Source organism: Tursiops truncatus, chromosome 5 (genome assembly GCF_011762595.2).
Source record: "Tursiops truncatus isolate mTurTru1 chromosome 5, mTurTru1.mat.Y, whole genome shotgun sequence".
NCBI lineage: Eukaryota > Metazoa > Chordata > Mammalia > Artiodactyla > Delphinidae > Tursiops > Tursiops truncatus.
This window is the reverse complement of record NC_047038.1, coordinates 74,650,526-74,665,736: the sequence shown is the minus strand read 5'-3', so window position 1 is coordinate 74,665,736 and position 15,211 is coordinate 74,650,526. Positions and strand designations below refer to the sequence as shown.

The following is a 15,211-nucleotide window of genomic DNA, read 5'->3' as shown; positions in this document are numbered from 1 at the left end:
AAACATAAACAGGGAGGCAAGAGACTTGTACACTGAAAACTACAAAATGTTGCTGATAGGATCAGTGTCCTTATAAGAAGAGGAAGAGACACTAGAGCATGCTCTCTCTCTTTGCACACACACAGAGGAAAGGCTATGTGAGCACACAACAAGAAGGTGGCCTCCTGCAAACTAGGAGAAGAGTTCTCACCAGTAGCAACCCTGCTGGCACCTTGATCTTAGACTTCCAGCCTCCAGAATTGTGAGAAAATAAATTTCTATTTAAGTCACCTGGTCTGTGATATTCTGTTATGGCATCCCAAGCAGACTAACACAGGCTGATTGGGTGTCCTCAAAACACGGCAACTGGTTTCCCACCAGAGCAAGTGATGAGAGAGACTGAGAGGAAAAAGCAGCAGCAGTGCCTTTTGTGGCTTGGTCTTAGAAATCACGTAGTGTCACTTCTATCATATTTTCAGTTTATTAGAAGTGAGACAGCAGGTTCAGCGTATACTCAATGGAAGTGGGTTAAGCTTCAACTCTCAAAAAGGTGCATGAAAGAATTTGTGAATATATTTTAAAATTATCACAATAGTTTAAAAGAAGATTAGATATAGTTGAGGGCGTTTTACAATCATATGGCATGGGGTGGCAGAAAACTGCCATTTTAATAGAGATGTTGGAGGGCAAAATCCTGGGCTGGTAGAGTGGTGGGAGAATCGTGAGGAACTCTCAGAAAGGAAATTAACACAGAAGGGATGATCCTTAAATTCTGCATATAAAATCCACACAAATCCTTATTTGTCAGCCAAACTCCATATATATATAGGAGGTCCCAAGATGCCTGGCAAAAAGCAGCCATTAGAAGGTCAAAGAACTGAACTGATCTGAGGTTTTGGCTGCTGCCCATTTCAACTGAGGTAGTTTGATGTTTGAGTCCAACGAAGTTAACTGCCTTCAAGTATGAAAATCAACATACTTTAGAGGAACATAAAAAAATCATAAATTTCTATGATGTATCGTCCTGAATGTCTAGTATGCAATAAAAATTATATAAGCAAAAAGAAAAAGAATGAAAAGCCATATTCAAAATGTGACTCGTATTCAAAAGCAAAGCAAGCAATGGAAACAAATCCTGACACTATCCAGATGTTGATATTAGCAAATGAAGAATTTAAAGCAGCTATTATAAATATATTCAAGGATTTAAAGGAAAATGAATTAACAGTTGGAGAATCATAACAGAGAAATAGAAACAGTAATAAAACAAATGGAAATTCTTTTTTTTTTACATCTTTATTGGAGTATAATTGCTTTACAATGGTGTGTTAGTTTCCGCTTTATAACAAAGTGAATCAGTTATACATATACATATGTTCCTACATCGCTTCCCTCTTGCGTCTCCCTCCCTCCCACCCTCCCTATCCCACCCCTCTAGGTGGTCACAAACCACTGAGCTGATCTCCCTGTGCTATGTGGCTGCTTCCCACTAGCTATCTATTTTACGTTTGGTAGTGTATATATGTCCCTATGTATGTCTCTAGTCCCTATGTCCCTATGTCTCTAGTAGGTCTGTGTCTTTATTCCTGTATTACCCCTAGGTTCTTCATGACACTTTTCCCCCTATATTCCATATATATGTGCTAGCATACGGTATTTGTCTTTCTCTTTATGACTTAACTTCACTCTGTATGACAGACTCTAGGTCCATCCACCTCACTACAAATAACTCAATTTCGTTTCTTTTTATGGCTGAGTAATATTCCATTGTATATATCTGCCACATCTTCTTTATCCATTCATCCGATGATGGGCACTTAAGTTGTTTCCATCTCCGGGCTATTGTAAATAGAGCTGCAATGAACATTTTGGTATATGACTCTTTTTGAACTATGGTTTTCTCAGGGTATGTTCCCAGTAGTGGGATTGCTGGGTCATATGGTAGTTTTATTTGCGGTTTTTTAAGGAACCTCCATACTGTTTTCCATAGTGGCTGTACCAATTCACATTCCCACCAGCAGTGCAAGAGTGTTCCCTTTTCTCCACACCCTCTCCAGCATTAATTGTTTGTAGATTTTTTGATGATGGCCATTCTGACTGGTGTGAGATGATATCTCATTGTAGTTTTGATTTGCATTTCTCTAATTAATGATGTTGAGCATTCTATAATGTGTTTGTTGGCAGTCTGTATATCATCTTTGGAGAAATGTCTATTTTGGTCTTCTGCCCATTTTTGGATTGGCTTGTTTGTTTTTGTGTTATTGAGCTGCATGACCTGCTTATAAAGTTCGGAGATTTGTCAGTTGCTTCATTTGCAAATATTTTCTCCCATTCTGAGGCTTGTCTTTTGGTCTTGTTTATGGTTTCCTTTGCTGTACAAAAGTTTTGAAGTTTCATTAGGTCCCATTTGTTTATTTTTGTTTTTATTTCCATTCCTCTAGGACATGGGTCAAAAAGGATCTTGCGGTGATTTATGTCATAGAGTGTTCTGCCTATGTTTTCCTCTAAGAGTTTGATAGTTTCTGGCCTTACATTTAGGTCTTAAATCCATTTTGGGCTTATTTTTGTGTATGGTGTCAGGGATTGATCTAATCTCATACTTTTACATGTACGTGTCCAGTTTTCCCAGCACCACTTATTGAAGAGGCTGTCCTTTCTCCACTGTACATTCCTGCCTCCTTTATCAAAGATAAGTTGACCATATGTGCGTGGGTTTATCTCTGGGCTTTCTATCCTTTTCCATTGATCTATATTTCTGTTTCTGTGCCAGTACCATACTGTCTTGATTACTGTAGCTTTGTAGTATAGTCTGAAGTCAGGGAGCCTGATTCCTCCAGCTCCGTTTTTCGTTCTCAAGATTGCTTTGGCTATTCGGTGTCTGTTGTGTTTCCATACAAATTGTGAAATTTTTTGTTCTAGTTCTGTGAAAAATGCCATTGGTAGTTTGATAGGGATTGCATTGAATCTGTAGATTGCTTTGGGTAGTAGAGTCATTTTCACAATGTTGATTCTTCCAATCCAAGAACATGGTATATCTCTCCATCTATTTTTATCATCTTTAATTTCTTTCATCAGTGTCTTATAATTTTCTGCATACAGGTCTTTTGTCTCCTTAGGTAGGTTTATTCCTAGATATTTTATTCCTTTTCTTGCAGTGGTAAATGGGAGTGTTTTCTTGATTTCACTTTCAGATTTTTCATCAGTAGTGTATAGGAATGCCAGAGATTACTGTGCGTTAATTTTGTATCCTGCTACTTTACCAAATTCATTGATTAGCTCTAGTAGTTTTTTGGTAGCATCTTTAGGATTCTCTATGTATAGTATCATGTCATCTGCAAACAGTGACAGCTTTACTTCTTCTTTTCCTATTTGGATTCCTTTTATTTCCTTTTCTTCTCTGATTGCTGTGGCTAAAACTTCCAAAACTATGTTGAATAAGAGTGGTGAGAGTGGGCAACCTTGTCTTGTTCCTGATCTTAGTGGAAATGCTTTCAGTTTTTCACCATTGAGGATGATGTTGGCTGTAGGTTTGTCATATATGGCCTTTATTATGTTGAGGAAAGTTCCCTCTGTGCCTACTTTCTCCAGGGTTTTTATTATAAATGGGTGTTGAATTTTGTCAAAAGATTTCTCGGCCTCTATTGAGATGATCATATGGTTTTTCTCCTTCAATTTGTTAATATGGTGTATCACGTTGATTGATTTGCGTATATTGAAGAATCCTTGCATTCCTGGAATAAATCCCACTTTATCATGGTGTATGATCCTTTTAATGTGCTGTTGGATTCTCTCTGCTAGTATTTTTGCATCTGTGTTCATCAGTGATATTGGCCTGTAGTTTCCTTTCTTCGTGACATCCTTGTATGGTTTTGGTATCAGGGTGATGGTGGCCCCGTAGAATGAATTGGGAAGTGTTCTTCTCTCTGCTATATTTTGGAAGAGTTTGAGAAGGTTAGGTGTTAGCTCTTCTCTAAATGTTTGATAGAATTCGCCTGTGAAGCCATCTGGTCCTGGGCCATTGTTTGTTGGAAGATTTTTAATCACAGTTTCAATTTCAGTGCTTGTGATTGATCTGTTCACATTTTCTATTTCTTCCTGATTCAGTCTTGGCAGGTTGTGCATTTCTAAGAATTTGTCCATTTCTTCCAGGTTGTCCATTTTATTGGCAGAGAGTTGCTTGTAGTAATCGCTCATGATCCTTTGTATTTCTGCAGTGTCGGTTGTTACTTCTCCTTTTTCATTTCTAATTCGATTGATTTGAGTCTTCTCCCTTTTTTTCTTGATGAGTCTGGCTAATGGTTTATCAATTTTGTTTATCTTCTCAAAGAACCAGATTTTAGTTTTATTGATCTTTGCTATCGTTTCCTTCATTTCTTTTTCATTTATTTCTGATCTGATCTTTATGATTTCTTTCCTTCTGCTAACTTTGGGTTTTCTTGTTTTTCTTTCTCTAATTGCTTTAGGTACAAGGTTAGGTTGTTTATTTGAGATGTTTCCTGTTTCTTAAGGTAGGATTGTATTGCTATAAACTTCCCTCTTAGAACTGCTTTTGCTGCATCCCATAGTTTTTTGGGTCGTCATGTCTCCATTGTTATTTGTTTCTAGGTACTTTTTGATTTCCTCTTTGATTTCTTCAGTGATCACTTCGTTATTAAGTAGTGTATTGTTTAGCCTCCATGTGTTTGTATGAATGTGTTATTGTCGATTTCCCCTTTTATGGCTGTTAGTATTTGCCTTATGTATTGAGGTGCTCCTATGTTGGGTGCATAAATATTTACAATTGTTATATCTTCTTCTTGGATCGATCCCTTGATCATTATGTAGTGTCCTTCTTTGTCTCTTGTAATAGTCTCTATTTTAAAGTCTATTTTGTCTGATATGAGAATTGCTACTCCAGCTTTCTTTTGGTTTCCATTTGCATGGAATATCTTTTTCCATCCCCTTACTTTCAGTCTGTATGTGTCCCTAGGTCTGAAGTGGGTCTCTTGTAGACAGTATATATATGGGTCTTGTTTTTGTATCCATTCAGCCAGTCTGTGTCTTTTGGTGGGAGCATTTAGTCCATTTACATTTAAGGTAATTATCGATATGTATGTTCCTATTCCCATTTTCTTAATTGTTTTGGGTTCGTCATTGTAGGTCTTTCCCTTCTCTTGTGTTTCTTGCCTAGGGAAGTTCCTTTAGCATTTGTTGTAAAGCTGGTTTCGTGGTGCTGAACTCTCTCAGCTTTTGCTTCTCTGTAAAGGTTTTAATTTCTCCATCAAATCTGAATGAGATCCTTGCTGGGTAGAGTAATCTTGGTTGCAGGTTTTTCTCCTTCATCACTTTCAATATGTCCTGCCAGTCCCTTCTGGCTTGCAGAGTTTCTGCTGAAAGATCAGCCGTTAACCTTATGGGGATTCCCTTGTGTGTTATTTGTTGTTTTCCCCTTGCTGCTTTTAATATTTTTCTTTGCATTTAATTTTTGACAGTTTGATTAATATGTGTCTTGGCGTGTTTCTCCTTGTATTTATCCTGTATGGGACTCTCTGTGCTTCCTGGAGTTGATTAACTATTTCCGTTCCCATATTAGGGAAGTTTTGAACTGTAGTCTCTTCAAATATTTTCTCAGTCCCTTTCTTTTTCTCTTCTTCTTCTGGAACCCCTATAATTTGAATGTTGGTGCTATTAATCTTGTCCCAGAGGTCTCTGAGACTGTCCTCAGTTCTTTTCATTCTTTTTTCTTTATTCTGCTCTGCAATAGTTATTTCCACTATTTTATCCTCCAGGTCACTTATCCGTTCTTCCTCCTCAGTTATTCTGCTATTGATCCCATCTAGAGTATTTTTAATTTCATTTATTTTGTTGTTCATTGTTGCTTGTTTCTTCTTTAGTTCTTCTAAGTCCTTGTTAAATGTTTCTTGCATTTTGTCTATTCTATTTCCAAGATTTTGGATCATATTTACTATCATTACTCTGAATTCTTTTTCAGGTAGACTGCCTATTTCCTCTTCATTTGTTAGGTCTGGTGGGTTTTTATCTTGCTCCTTCATATGCTGTGTGTTTTTCTGTCTTCTCATTTTGCTTATCTTACTGTGTTTGGGGTCTCCTTTTTGAAGGGTGCAGGTCCATAGTTCCCGTTGTTTTTGGTGTCTGTCCCCAGTGGCTAAGGTTGGTTCAGTGGGTTGTGTAGGCTTCCTGGTGGAGGGGACTAGTGCCTGTGTTCTGGTGGATGAGGCTGGATCTTGTATTTCTGGTGGGCAGGTCCACGTCTGATGGTGTGTTTTGGGGTGTCTGTGGCCTTATTTACGCAGCCTCTCTGCTAATGGGTGGGGTTGCGTTCCTGTCTTGCTAGTTGTTTGGCATAGGGTGTCCAGCACTGTAGCTTGCTGGGCGTTGAGTGAAGCTGGGTGTTGGTGTTGAGATGGAGATCTCTGGGAGATTTTCGCTGTTTGATATTACGTGGAGCTGGGAGGTCTCTTGTGGCCAGTGTCCTGAACTTGTCTCTCCCATGTTAGAGGCACAGCACTGACTCTTGGCTGCAGCACCAAGAGCCTTTCATCCACATGGCTTAGAATAAAAGGGAGAAAAAGTAGAAAGAAAGAAAGGAAGGAAGGAAGAAGGGAGGGAGGGAGGAAGGAAGGAAGGAGGGAAGGGAAGAAAGAAAGAAAGAAAGAAAGAAGATAAAGTAAGATAAAATAAAATAAAGTCATTAAAATAAAAAATAATTATTAAGAAAGAAAATTTTTTTTTACAAGAAGAAAAAAAAAACCGGACGGATAGAACCCTAGGACAAATGGTGGAAGCAAAGCTATACAGACAAAATCTCACACAGAAGCATACACATACACACTCACAAAAGGAGGAAAAGGGGAAAAAATAATAAATCTTGCTCTCAAAGTCCACCTCCTCAATTTGGGATGATTCTTTGTCTATTCATGTATTCCACAGATACAGGGTACATCAAGTTGATTGTGGAGCTTTAATCCGCTGCTTCTGAGGCTGCTGGGAGAGATTTTCCCTTTCTCTTCTTTGTTCTCACAGCTCCCAGGGGCTCAGCTTTGAGGGCCCCGCCTCTGTGTGTAGGTCGCCGGAGGGCGTCTGTTCTTCGCTGAGACAGGACGGGGTTAAAGGAGCCGTTGATTCGGGGGCTCTGGCTCACTCAGGCCAGGGGGAGGGAGGGGTACGGAGTGCTGGGCGAGCCTGCGGCGGCAGAGGCCAGCATGACATTGCACCAGCCTGCAGTGCGCCGTGCGTTTTCCCAGGGAACTTGTCCCTGGATCCCCGGACCCTGGCAGTGGCCGGGTGCATAGGTTCCCTGGAAGAGGGCTGTGGATAGTGACTTGTGCTCGCACACAGGCTTCTTGGTGGCGGCAGCAGCAGCAGCCTTAGCGTCTCATGCCCATTTCTGGGGTCTGCGCTTTTAGCCACGGTTCACGCCCGTCTCTGGAGCTCCTTTAAGCAGCGCTCTTAATCCCCTCTCCTTGCGCACCAGGAAACAAAGAGGGAAGAAAAAGTCTCTTGCCTTTTCAGCAGGTCCAGACTTTTTCCCGGACTCCCTCCTGGCTAGCTGTGGTGCACTAACCCCCTGCAGGCTGTGTTCAACCCCAGTCCTCTCCCTGCGCTCTGACCAAAGCCCAAGCCTCAGCTCCCAGCCCCGCCCGCCCCGGTGGGTGAGCACACAAGCCTCTCGGGCTGGTGAGTGCCTGTCGGCCCTGACCCTCTGTGCGGGAATCTCTCCGCTTTTCCCTCCGCACCCCTGTTGCTGTGCTCTCCTTCGCAGTGCTGAAGCTTTCCCCCTCCGCAGCGCTGAAGCTTTCCCCCTCTGCAGCGCTGAAGCTTTCCCCCTCTGCCACCAGCAGTCTCCAACCGTGAAAGGGCTTCCTAGTGTGTGGAAACCTTTCCTCCTTCACAGCTCCCTCCCACTGGTGCAGGTCCCGTCCCTATCCTTTTGTCTCTGTTTATTCTTTTTTCTTTTCCCCTACCCAGGTACTTGGGGACTTTCTTGCCTTTTGGGAGGTCTGAGATCTTGTGCCAGCATTCAGTGGGTGTTCTGTAGGAGTTGTTCCACGTGTAGATGTATTTCTGGTGTATCTGTGGGGAGGAAGGTGATCTCGTGTCTTACTCTTCCGCCATCTTCACCTCGTCTCTCCAAATGGAAATTCTTGAACTGAAAAGATCAACAACTGAAATAAAAAATTCACTGAATGGGCTTTACAGCAGATTGCTGATGGCAGAAGAGTCAGGGAACTTGGATTCATCAATAGAAAGTGTCCAACGTTAAGAACAGAGAGAAAAATATTAAAAGTGAATAGAGATTCAGTGAACTGAAGGGACATTGTTAAATTGTTTAACATACATCTAACTGTAATACATGGTTAACATACATGTAACATCCTGTCAAAAATCCTAGAAGGGGGGCTTCCCTGGTGGCGCAGTGGTTGAGAGTCTGCCTGCCGATGCAGGGGACACGGGTTCGTGCCCTGGTCTGGGAAGATCCCACATGCCGCGGAGCAGCTAGGCCCATAAGCCATGGCTGCTGAGCCTGCACTCCACAACGGGAGAGGCCACAACAGTGAGAAGCCTGCATACCAGAAAAAAAAAAAAAATCCTAGAAGGAGAGGAAGGATGGGGTGGGGGGGGCAGGAAAAAATTTAAAAGGATGATGGATAAAATTGTCCAGAGTTTGAGGGAAGACATAAACTTAACAATCTAAGAAGTTCTGGGAACTCCAAAGAGGGTAAATACAAATAAAACCACACCAAGCACATAGACACACTTCTGAAATCAAAAGATAAAATCTTGAAAACATCCAGAGAAAAGACATAATGTAAAGGTGTGTATGTTTTGTATATACAGGAGAACAGCAATATGATTGACAGCTGACTTCTCATCAGAAACATTGGAGGCCAGAAGGCTTTTTAAACTGCTTTTAATCCTGGAGGGAAAACTTTCAAACCAAAATTCTATATCCAGCTAAACTATCCATCAAAAAAACTGGGAAAAAATAGATATTTTCAGAAATATGAAAACTGAGAGAATTAGGTTCCACAGACCTGAAGGGTAAGAAATGCAAAGAAGTTTCTTCAGACTGAAAGGAAATTACATCAGGTGGAAAACTTGATCTAAAAGTAAGTGTGAAGAGCACCTTAAATGATAAATATGTGGGTAAATTCTAAAAACTAAATATATTTATTCTCAGTTTTCTTGAAAGACATTATAATTGTTTAGGGTAGAAATTGTAACGTTGTATTTTAGGGGTTCAAATATATTGTAAATGTTAATATATATAACAGCAGTAAGGCAAAGGATGGGATAGTGGTAAATGGAACTAAGTGAGGTTCCCATATTTTATGTAAAATACTACAATATTAACTGTAATATGTTAAAGATACCATTATAATTTCTAGAACAATTATTAAAGCAATAATGCAAAGATGTATACCTAAAAGGCCAGTTGCAAAGAACATAATTTTAGAAAATATTTAATTAACCGGAAGAAGGCAAAAAAGGAACAGAGGAACAATAAAGCAAACAATACTAATTAAAAACAGGAAAATAGTAGCTCTACATCTAATATTAACAATTATATTAATTTGCTGTACAGCAGAAACTAACACAAAACTGTAAAGCAACTATACTCCAATAAAAATTAAAAAGACAATTATAGTAAGTGTAAATGGAGTAAACACTTAAATTAAAAAGTAGAGATTATCAGAATAGTTTAAAAAGCAATACATAGCTACATATTGCTAAAAGAGACACACTTTAAATACAAAGAAACAGATGGGTTAAAGTAAAAGGATTGAAAAAGACATGTTATTTAAACAGTACTTAGGAATAAGGGGTATAAACTATATTAGTAACAAACAAAATAGACATCAAGATGAGGATTACTACTAGAAATAAAAAGGAACATTTTATAATGATAGGAGAAATTCATCAGGAAAATATCATAAATATAGCTGAGGATTTGCATAATCAAGCTTCAAACACATAAAGCAAAAACTGATGGAGAAGTAGACAAATCCACAATCATAACTAGAGATTTTAACACCCCTCCTCCTAGTAATTGATAGAACAACTAGATACAGATATCGCAGAGTAGAAGATCTGAACAAATCTGTCAACAATCTATTGATTTGTGGAGAAAAAAGCCCATCAGTGGCAAAATACACATTCTTTTCACACTATGTAGAACATTCACTAAGATATGCCATATGCTGGGTCATAAAACAAGTAAATGTATTTCAAAAAATCAAAACCTTAAAGTATGTTTTCCGACCATGCAGAAGTAACTTAGAAATTATTAATAAGATACCTAGAAAAGTCCAAAATATTTGAAAATTAAGCAGTATCCTTCCAAATAAAAATGTCAGCAAAAAATCATAAGATTAGAAATATTTTTAACTGAATAATAATAAAAATACAGCATACCAAAACTTGTAGGATGCAGCTAAATAATTTGTTAAAGGAATATTTGTAGCTTTAAGTGGTTATAATTAGAAAAGAACTCCAATAAAGATGTTAAAAATTTTTTTAATTAAAAAAAGACTAAAAATAAAATTCTGTGTGTGCTTGAAAAGAAAAAAAAGGTTTATAGTTTGATCTAAGCTTCCACCTTAAAGTAGAAAAAAATATGAGCAAAACACAATAGAGAGGCTTCTCTTTTTAAATATTTGTATTATCTGTCAGGAGTTCCCCTTTTTCATTTTTAATACTGGTGATGTCTTCTCACTTTTTTTCTTTATCAGTCTTGGCAAGTGTTTATTTTATTAGTCTTCTTCTAAGACCCAATTTTTGGCCTTGTTAACCCACTCTATTATATATTCAATTCTTATTTCATTAATTTCTGTTTTCATCTTTATTATTTCCTTCCTTCTACGTTTGGTTTATTTTGATGTTCTTTCCCAGCTTTTTAGGTTGGATGCTTATATATTAATTTGTAAGCCTTTTCCATTTTCTAATATGTTAAATTCAGGGTGTAAAATTCCTTTCATGAACTGCTCTCGTTGCAACCCACATAGTTTTGATACGTGGCTTTATGATCATTCAATTCCTAATGCTTTTAAATTTCCATTGTGATTTCTTCTTTGACCCTTTGGTCATTTAGAATTTTTTTAAAATTCCAAATATATGATGATCTCCTAGTTATCATTTTCTTATTGATTTCTGTCTTTGGTCACTATGCTCGAATCTGTGCACCTTTATTCAATTTCTCAGCCTCTGGCCTCTTTCAGAATTGGTAGTTGATTGAAGGGGAATGGACCCAAACATAGAGCTTCTTTCTCTGGGTCTGCTTCTCATCCAGGATTTTCTTACCATAATTCTCTTCACTGCTTTGTTGATTCTTCAGTGCCTTCAAATTAATTCTCATCTATTTTGTCCAGTTTTACTAGCTGTTCTCAGTAAGAGGCTTGATCCAAATTATCTAGTCTGCCATTACCAAGTGCAGAACTCCTGCTGATGGTGACTTAATTGTTTTAAGACATATAGAAAGAATGGAGATCAGAAGATTTTGTGGATAGAGAGACCAGTAAAAGACCAGTGTGAATAAAAAACCAAAACTTTGCCCAAAGAATAGGGTGAAGAGGAGAAATAAGATGATGCTTGTATTAGTTATCCATTGTTGCATAACAAATCACCACAAACTTGGTGACTTAAAATAACACATTTATTATCTCAGAGTTTTTATGGGTCAAGGATCCAGGCATTGCTTAGCTGGGCCATCTGCTTCAGAGTCTCCAACAAGGTTGCAATTAAAGTGTCAGCTAGAGCTGGGGTTGAATCTGAAGGTACAACAGAGTACCTCTGAAGGATCCCCTTCTAAGTTTATTTACATGGTAGTTGGCAGAATTCAGTTCTTTTGGAGCTATTTGACTGAGGATCTCAGCGTCTAGCTGATTGTTGACTACATTTTCCTTGTCACATAGTTCTCTCCATGGGGGACCTCACAGTATGGCAGCTTGCTTTATCAAAGCCAGCAAGTGTGAGAGAATGCTGGCAAGATGGAAATTATGATCTTATGGAATGAAATCAAAGAAATTATATTCCTTTACCTTTGCCATATTCTACTGATTAGAAGCATACCATGGTTCCCACCCATAATCAAGGAGAGGGGATTATGCAGGATGTGAATACCCGGAGGTGGAGCTCATTCAAGGCTATCCTTTACTTTGTTTGCAGCAGTATTTACTCATGTATATAATTAAGTTCTCCTTTTCTCTGAAAACCTCAGAGAAAAGGGACAGCAGACTAGAAAGACAATATAGTTGATATATGACAGACAGTTTCAGGAAGAGCAGCAAATAAAACATCAAAGCCTAAGTAACATGGAAAACAAGATTAAGTTTCAAAGAAAGAAATTACGGTTAGACAAAAATTGAACTATGAAACGATTCCTAACCTCTTCTAAGATTTAACTTGGGAGTAAGGATTCCATGAGGCTATATAGCTGAAGAGAAGCAAGTCCACCTTGAGGTCTTCAATGCTTATGTAGAAAAAGAAAACAGTATTTTGCATGATGTGAATTGGTTTTGCCTATTATAGTCTTCAGAGAATTTAACGTGATTTACAAGTTTCTTCATTAACATTTGATATATGTTTTTCAGATTTATTTTTTATTAAACATCTCAGTGTAACTTTGAGGGTAGAGGATGTATTCTTTTTATCAAAGTATGTAGTTGCATTACGGAAATGGGAAATGGGAAAAAAGTAGGCCATTTTGTTCTATTCTTTGAAACTAATTTTCTAGTTTACCTGTAGAGTTCATGAACAATTACATGGTTGGAAATCGATTTTACAAATATTAAAATGCACAACTGTGCTAATAGATTTTTTATTTTTTTTATATAGGATCCAAATGAAGATACAGAATGGAATGACATTTTAAGAGATTTTGGCATTCTTCCTCCAAAAGAAGAGCCAAAAGATGAAATTGAAGAAATGGTTTTACGTTTACAGAAAGAAGCAATGGGTATAGTTGTGCATTTGGTGGGCTGGGTGAAGGGAATAATACAGTTATGACAGTGATCATGTATTTCATGAATTTAGAGGGAGAGATGACATTAGAAATAATTTAAATCCCACCCATACTTTTGAAATTAGGATGCTGACCCCTAAAATTTCTAATTCATGTGTTGAAAGTTACATGCTAGTTAATATCAGAGCTGAAATGCCCTGATATCTAATCTAGTGAGCTTTTTTCCCTCTATCATATTTCTCTACCTTGTGATTACTTTCTGTTTTGATCATTCTATATAAAATGTATTATTTGTTAAAGTTTCCAGGTACTTGAGGAAGTCTAAATTTATGAGGTCTAATTGATTTTCACATCTGCTTTTAAATGCAGCCTGGTAGTTCTGTGAACTCTGAGGGAGTAATAGCACTTTAAACAAACCTGAAGCAGTCAGCCACAATATAGTTTATATGCTGGAGAAACTGCAACATTAAAGATATTCTTGATCTCCATTTATCTAATATATTGTTTTTTCTAGACATGTGACTCTAAAGTAAAATTGGCTTTTAAATAACTCAGTTATCTACAACTTATTTTGTTTTAGTTAAACCATACGAAAAGATGACTCTTGCACAGTTGAAGGAAGCTGAAGATGAATTTGATGATGAAGATATGAGAGCTATTGAAATATATAGGTACAGTGATTCATTTGGATAATTAATGAGTTTTTGAATGAAGTATTGTAAGAATGAAACTAAGGAAAAAGTCCTTTTTTGTCTACAGACTGTATTTTACAAAGAACAAAACTAACTTTTAACATTTTAAAATTAACTCACCTTACATAAGATGGATTTTTTTTGACCTTTTTTGCCTTTGCTTAAATAAAAAACTATTCAGTAATATACAGTAGAACTTCATCAAGTTACATGTGAATAAAGTGGAAAATATCAATAGAAGGCCAATAAAAAGAGGGCCATGGTTTTCCTTCTAGCCTGATGTTTGTCAAGGGTTTCTGTCATTTAATGAATAATTAATTACCAGTCATAAACAAATTCTTTCAGAAATTAGAACAGGTGCCTCAGTTTCCCAACTTATCCTGATACAAATACTTGACAAAGAAATTGCAAAAACAGAATGCTACAGAAAAATATCTCCTATAAATATAGGTACGAAAAATTTTGACAAAATATTAGCAAATTAAGTCCAGCAATTTAAAAGAAGAAGAATACATTCCAATCAAGAGGGATTGGTCCCAGGAATACAAGGTTGTTTTCACACGAAAAAAAATCAGTGAATTGTGTTAGAAGCAGCAATACTCTGGTAGCAATGAACACACCTAGAATTCAGCTCTTGATTCACAATACTATTTTCCAATAAAAGGAACCAGTGATTCTTTTTTTTTTTAAGATCTTTATTGCAGTATAATTGCTTTACAATGGTGTGTTCCTTTCTGCTTTATAACAAAGTGAATCAGCTATACATATACATATATCCCCATATCCCCTTCCTCTTGCATCTCCCTCCCACCCTCCCTATCCCACCCCTCTAGGTGGTCACAAAGCACCCAGCTGATCTCCCTGTGCTATGCTGCTGCTTCCCACTAGCTGTCTATTTTACATTTGGTAGTATATATAAGTCCATGCCAGTCTCTCACTTTGTCCCAGCTTACCCTTCCCCCTCCCTGTGTCCTCAAGTTCATTCTCTACGTCTGCGTCTTTATTCCTGTCCTGCCCCTAGGTTCTTCAGAACCATTTTTATTTTTTAGATTTCATATATATGTGTTAGCATATGGTATTTGTTTTTCTGTTTATGACTTACTTCACTTTGTATAACAGACTCTAGGTCCATCCACCTTAACTACAAATAACTCAATTTCATTTCTTTTTATGGCCGAGTAATATTCCATTGTATATATGTGCCATATCTTCTTTATCCATTCATCTGTCATTGGACACTTAGGTTGCTTCCATATCCTGGCTATTGTAAATAGTGCTGCAATGAACATTGTGATACATGACTCTTTCTGAATTATGGTTTTCTCACGGTATATGCCCAGTAGTGGGATTGCTGGGTCGTATGGTAGTTTTTAGTTTTCTAAGGAACCTTAGTTTCTTAGAAAAGGAACCTTAGTTCCTTTAGTTCTGTTTTTAGTTTTCTAAGGAACCTCCATACTGTTCTCCATAGTGGCTGTATCCATTTACATTCCCACCAGCAGTGCAAGAGGGTTCCCTTTTCTCCACACCCTCTCCAGCATTTATTGTTTGTAGATTTTTTGATGATGGCCATTCTGACTGG

The 15,211-nt window shown here is 37.7% G+C and overlaps 1 protein-coding gene across 1 annotated transcript in view; it reads left to right on the top strand.

Moving 5' to 3' along the window:
• Positions 1 to 15,211, top strand: part of PDCL2 (phosducin like 2) — a 47,480-nt gene that overhangs the window by 2,607 nt on the left and 29,662 nt on the right. The window contains exons 2-3 of the mRNA XM_019928034.2: positions 12,814 to 12,934; positions 13,521 to 13,611. Coding sequence (XP_019783593.1) covers positions 12,814 to 12,934; positions 13,521 to 13,611 — 212 coding nt within the window. The remainder of the gene's footprint in view (positions 1 to 12,813; positions 12,935 to 13,520; positions 13,612 to 15,211) is intronic.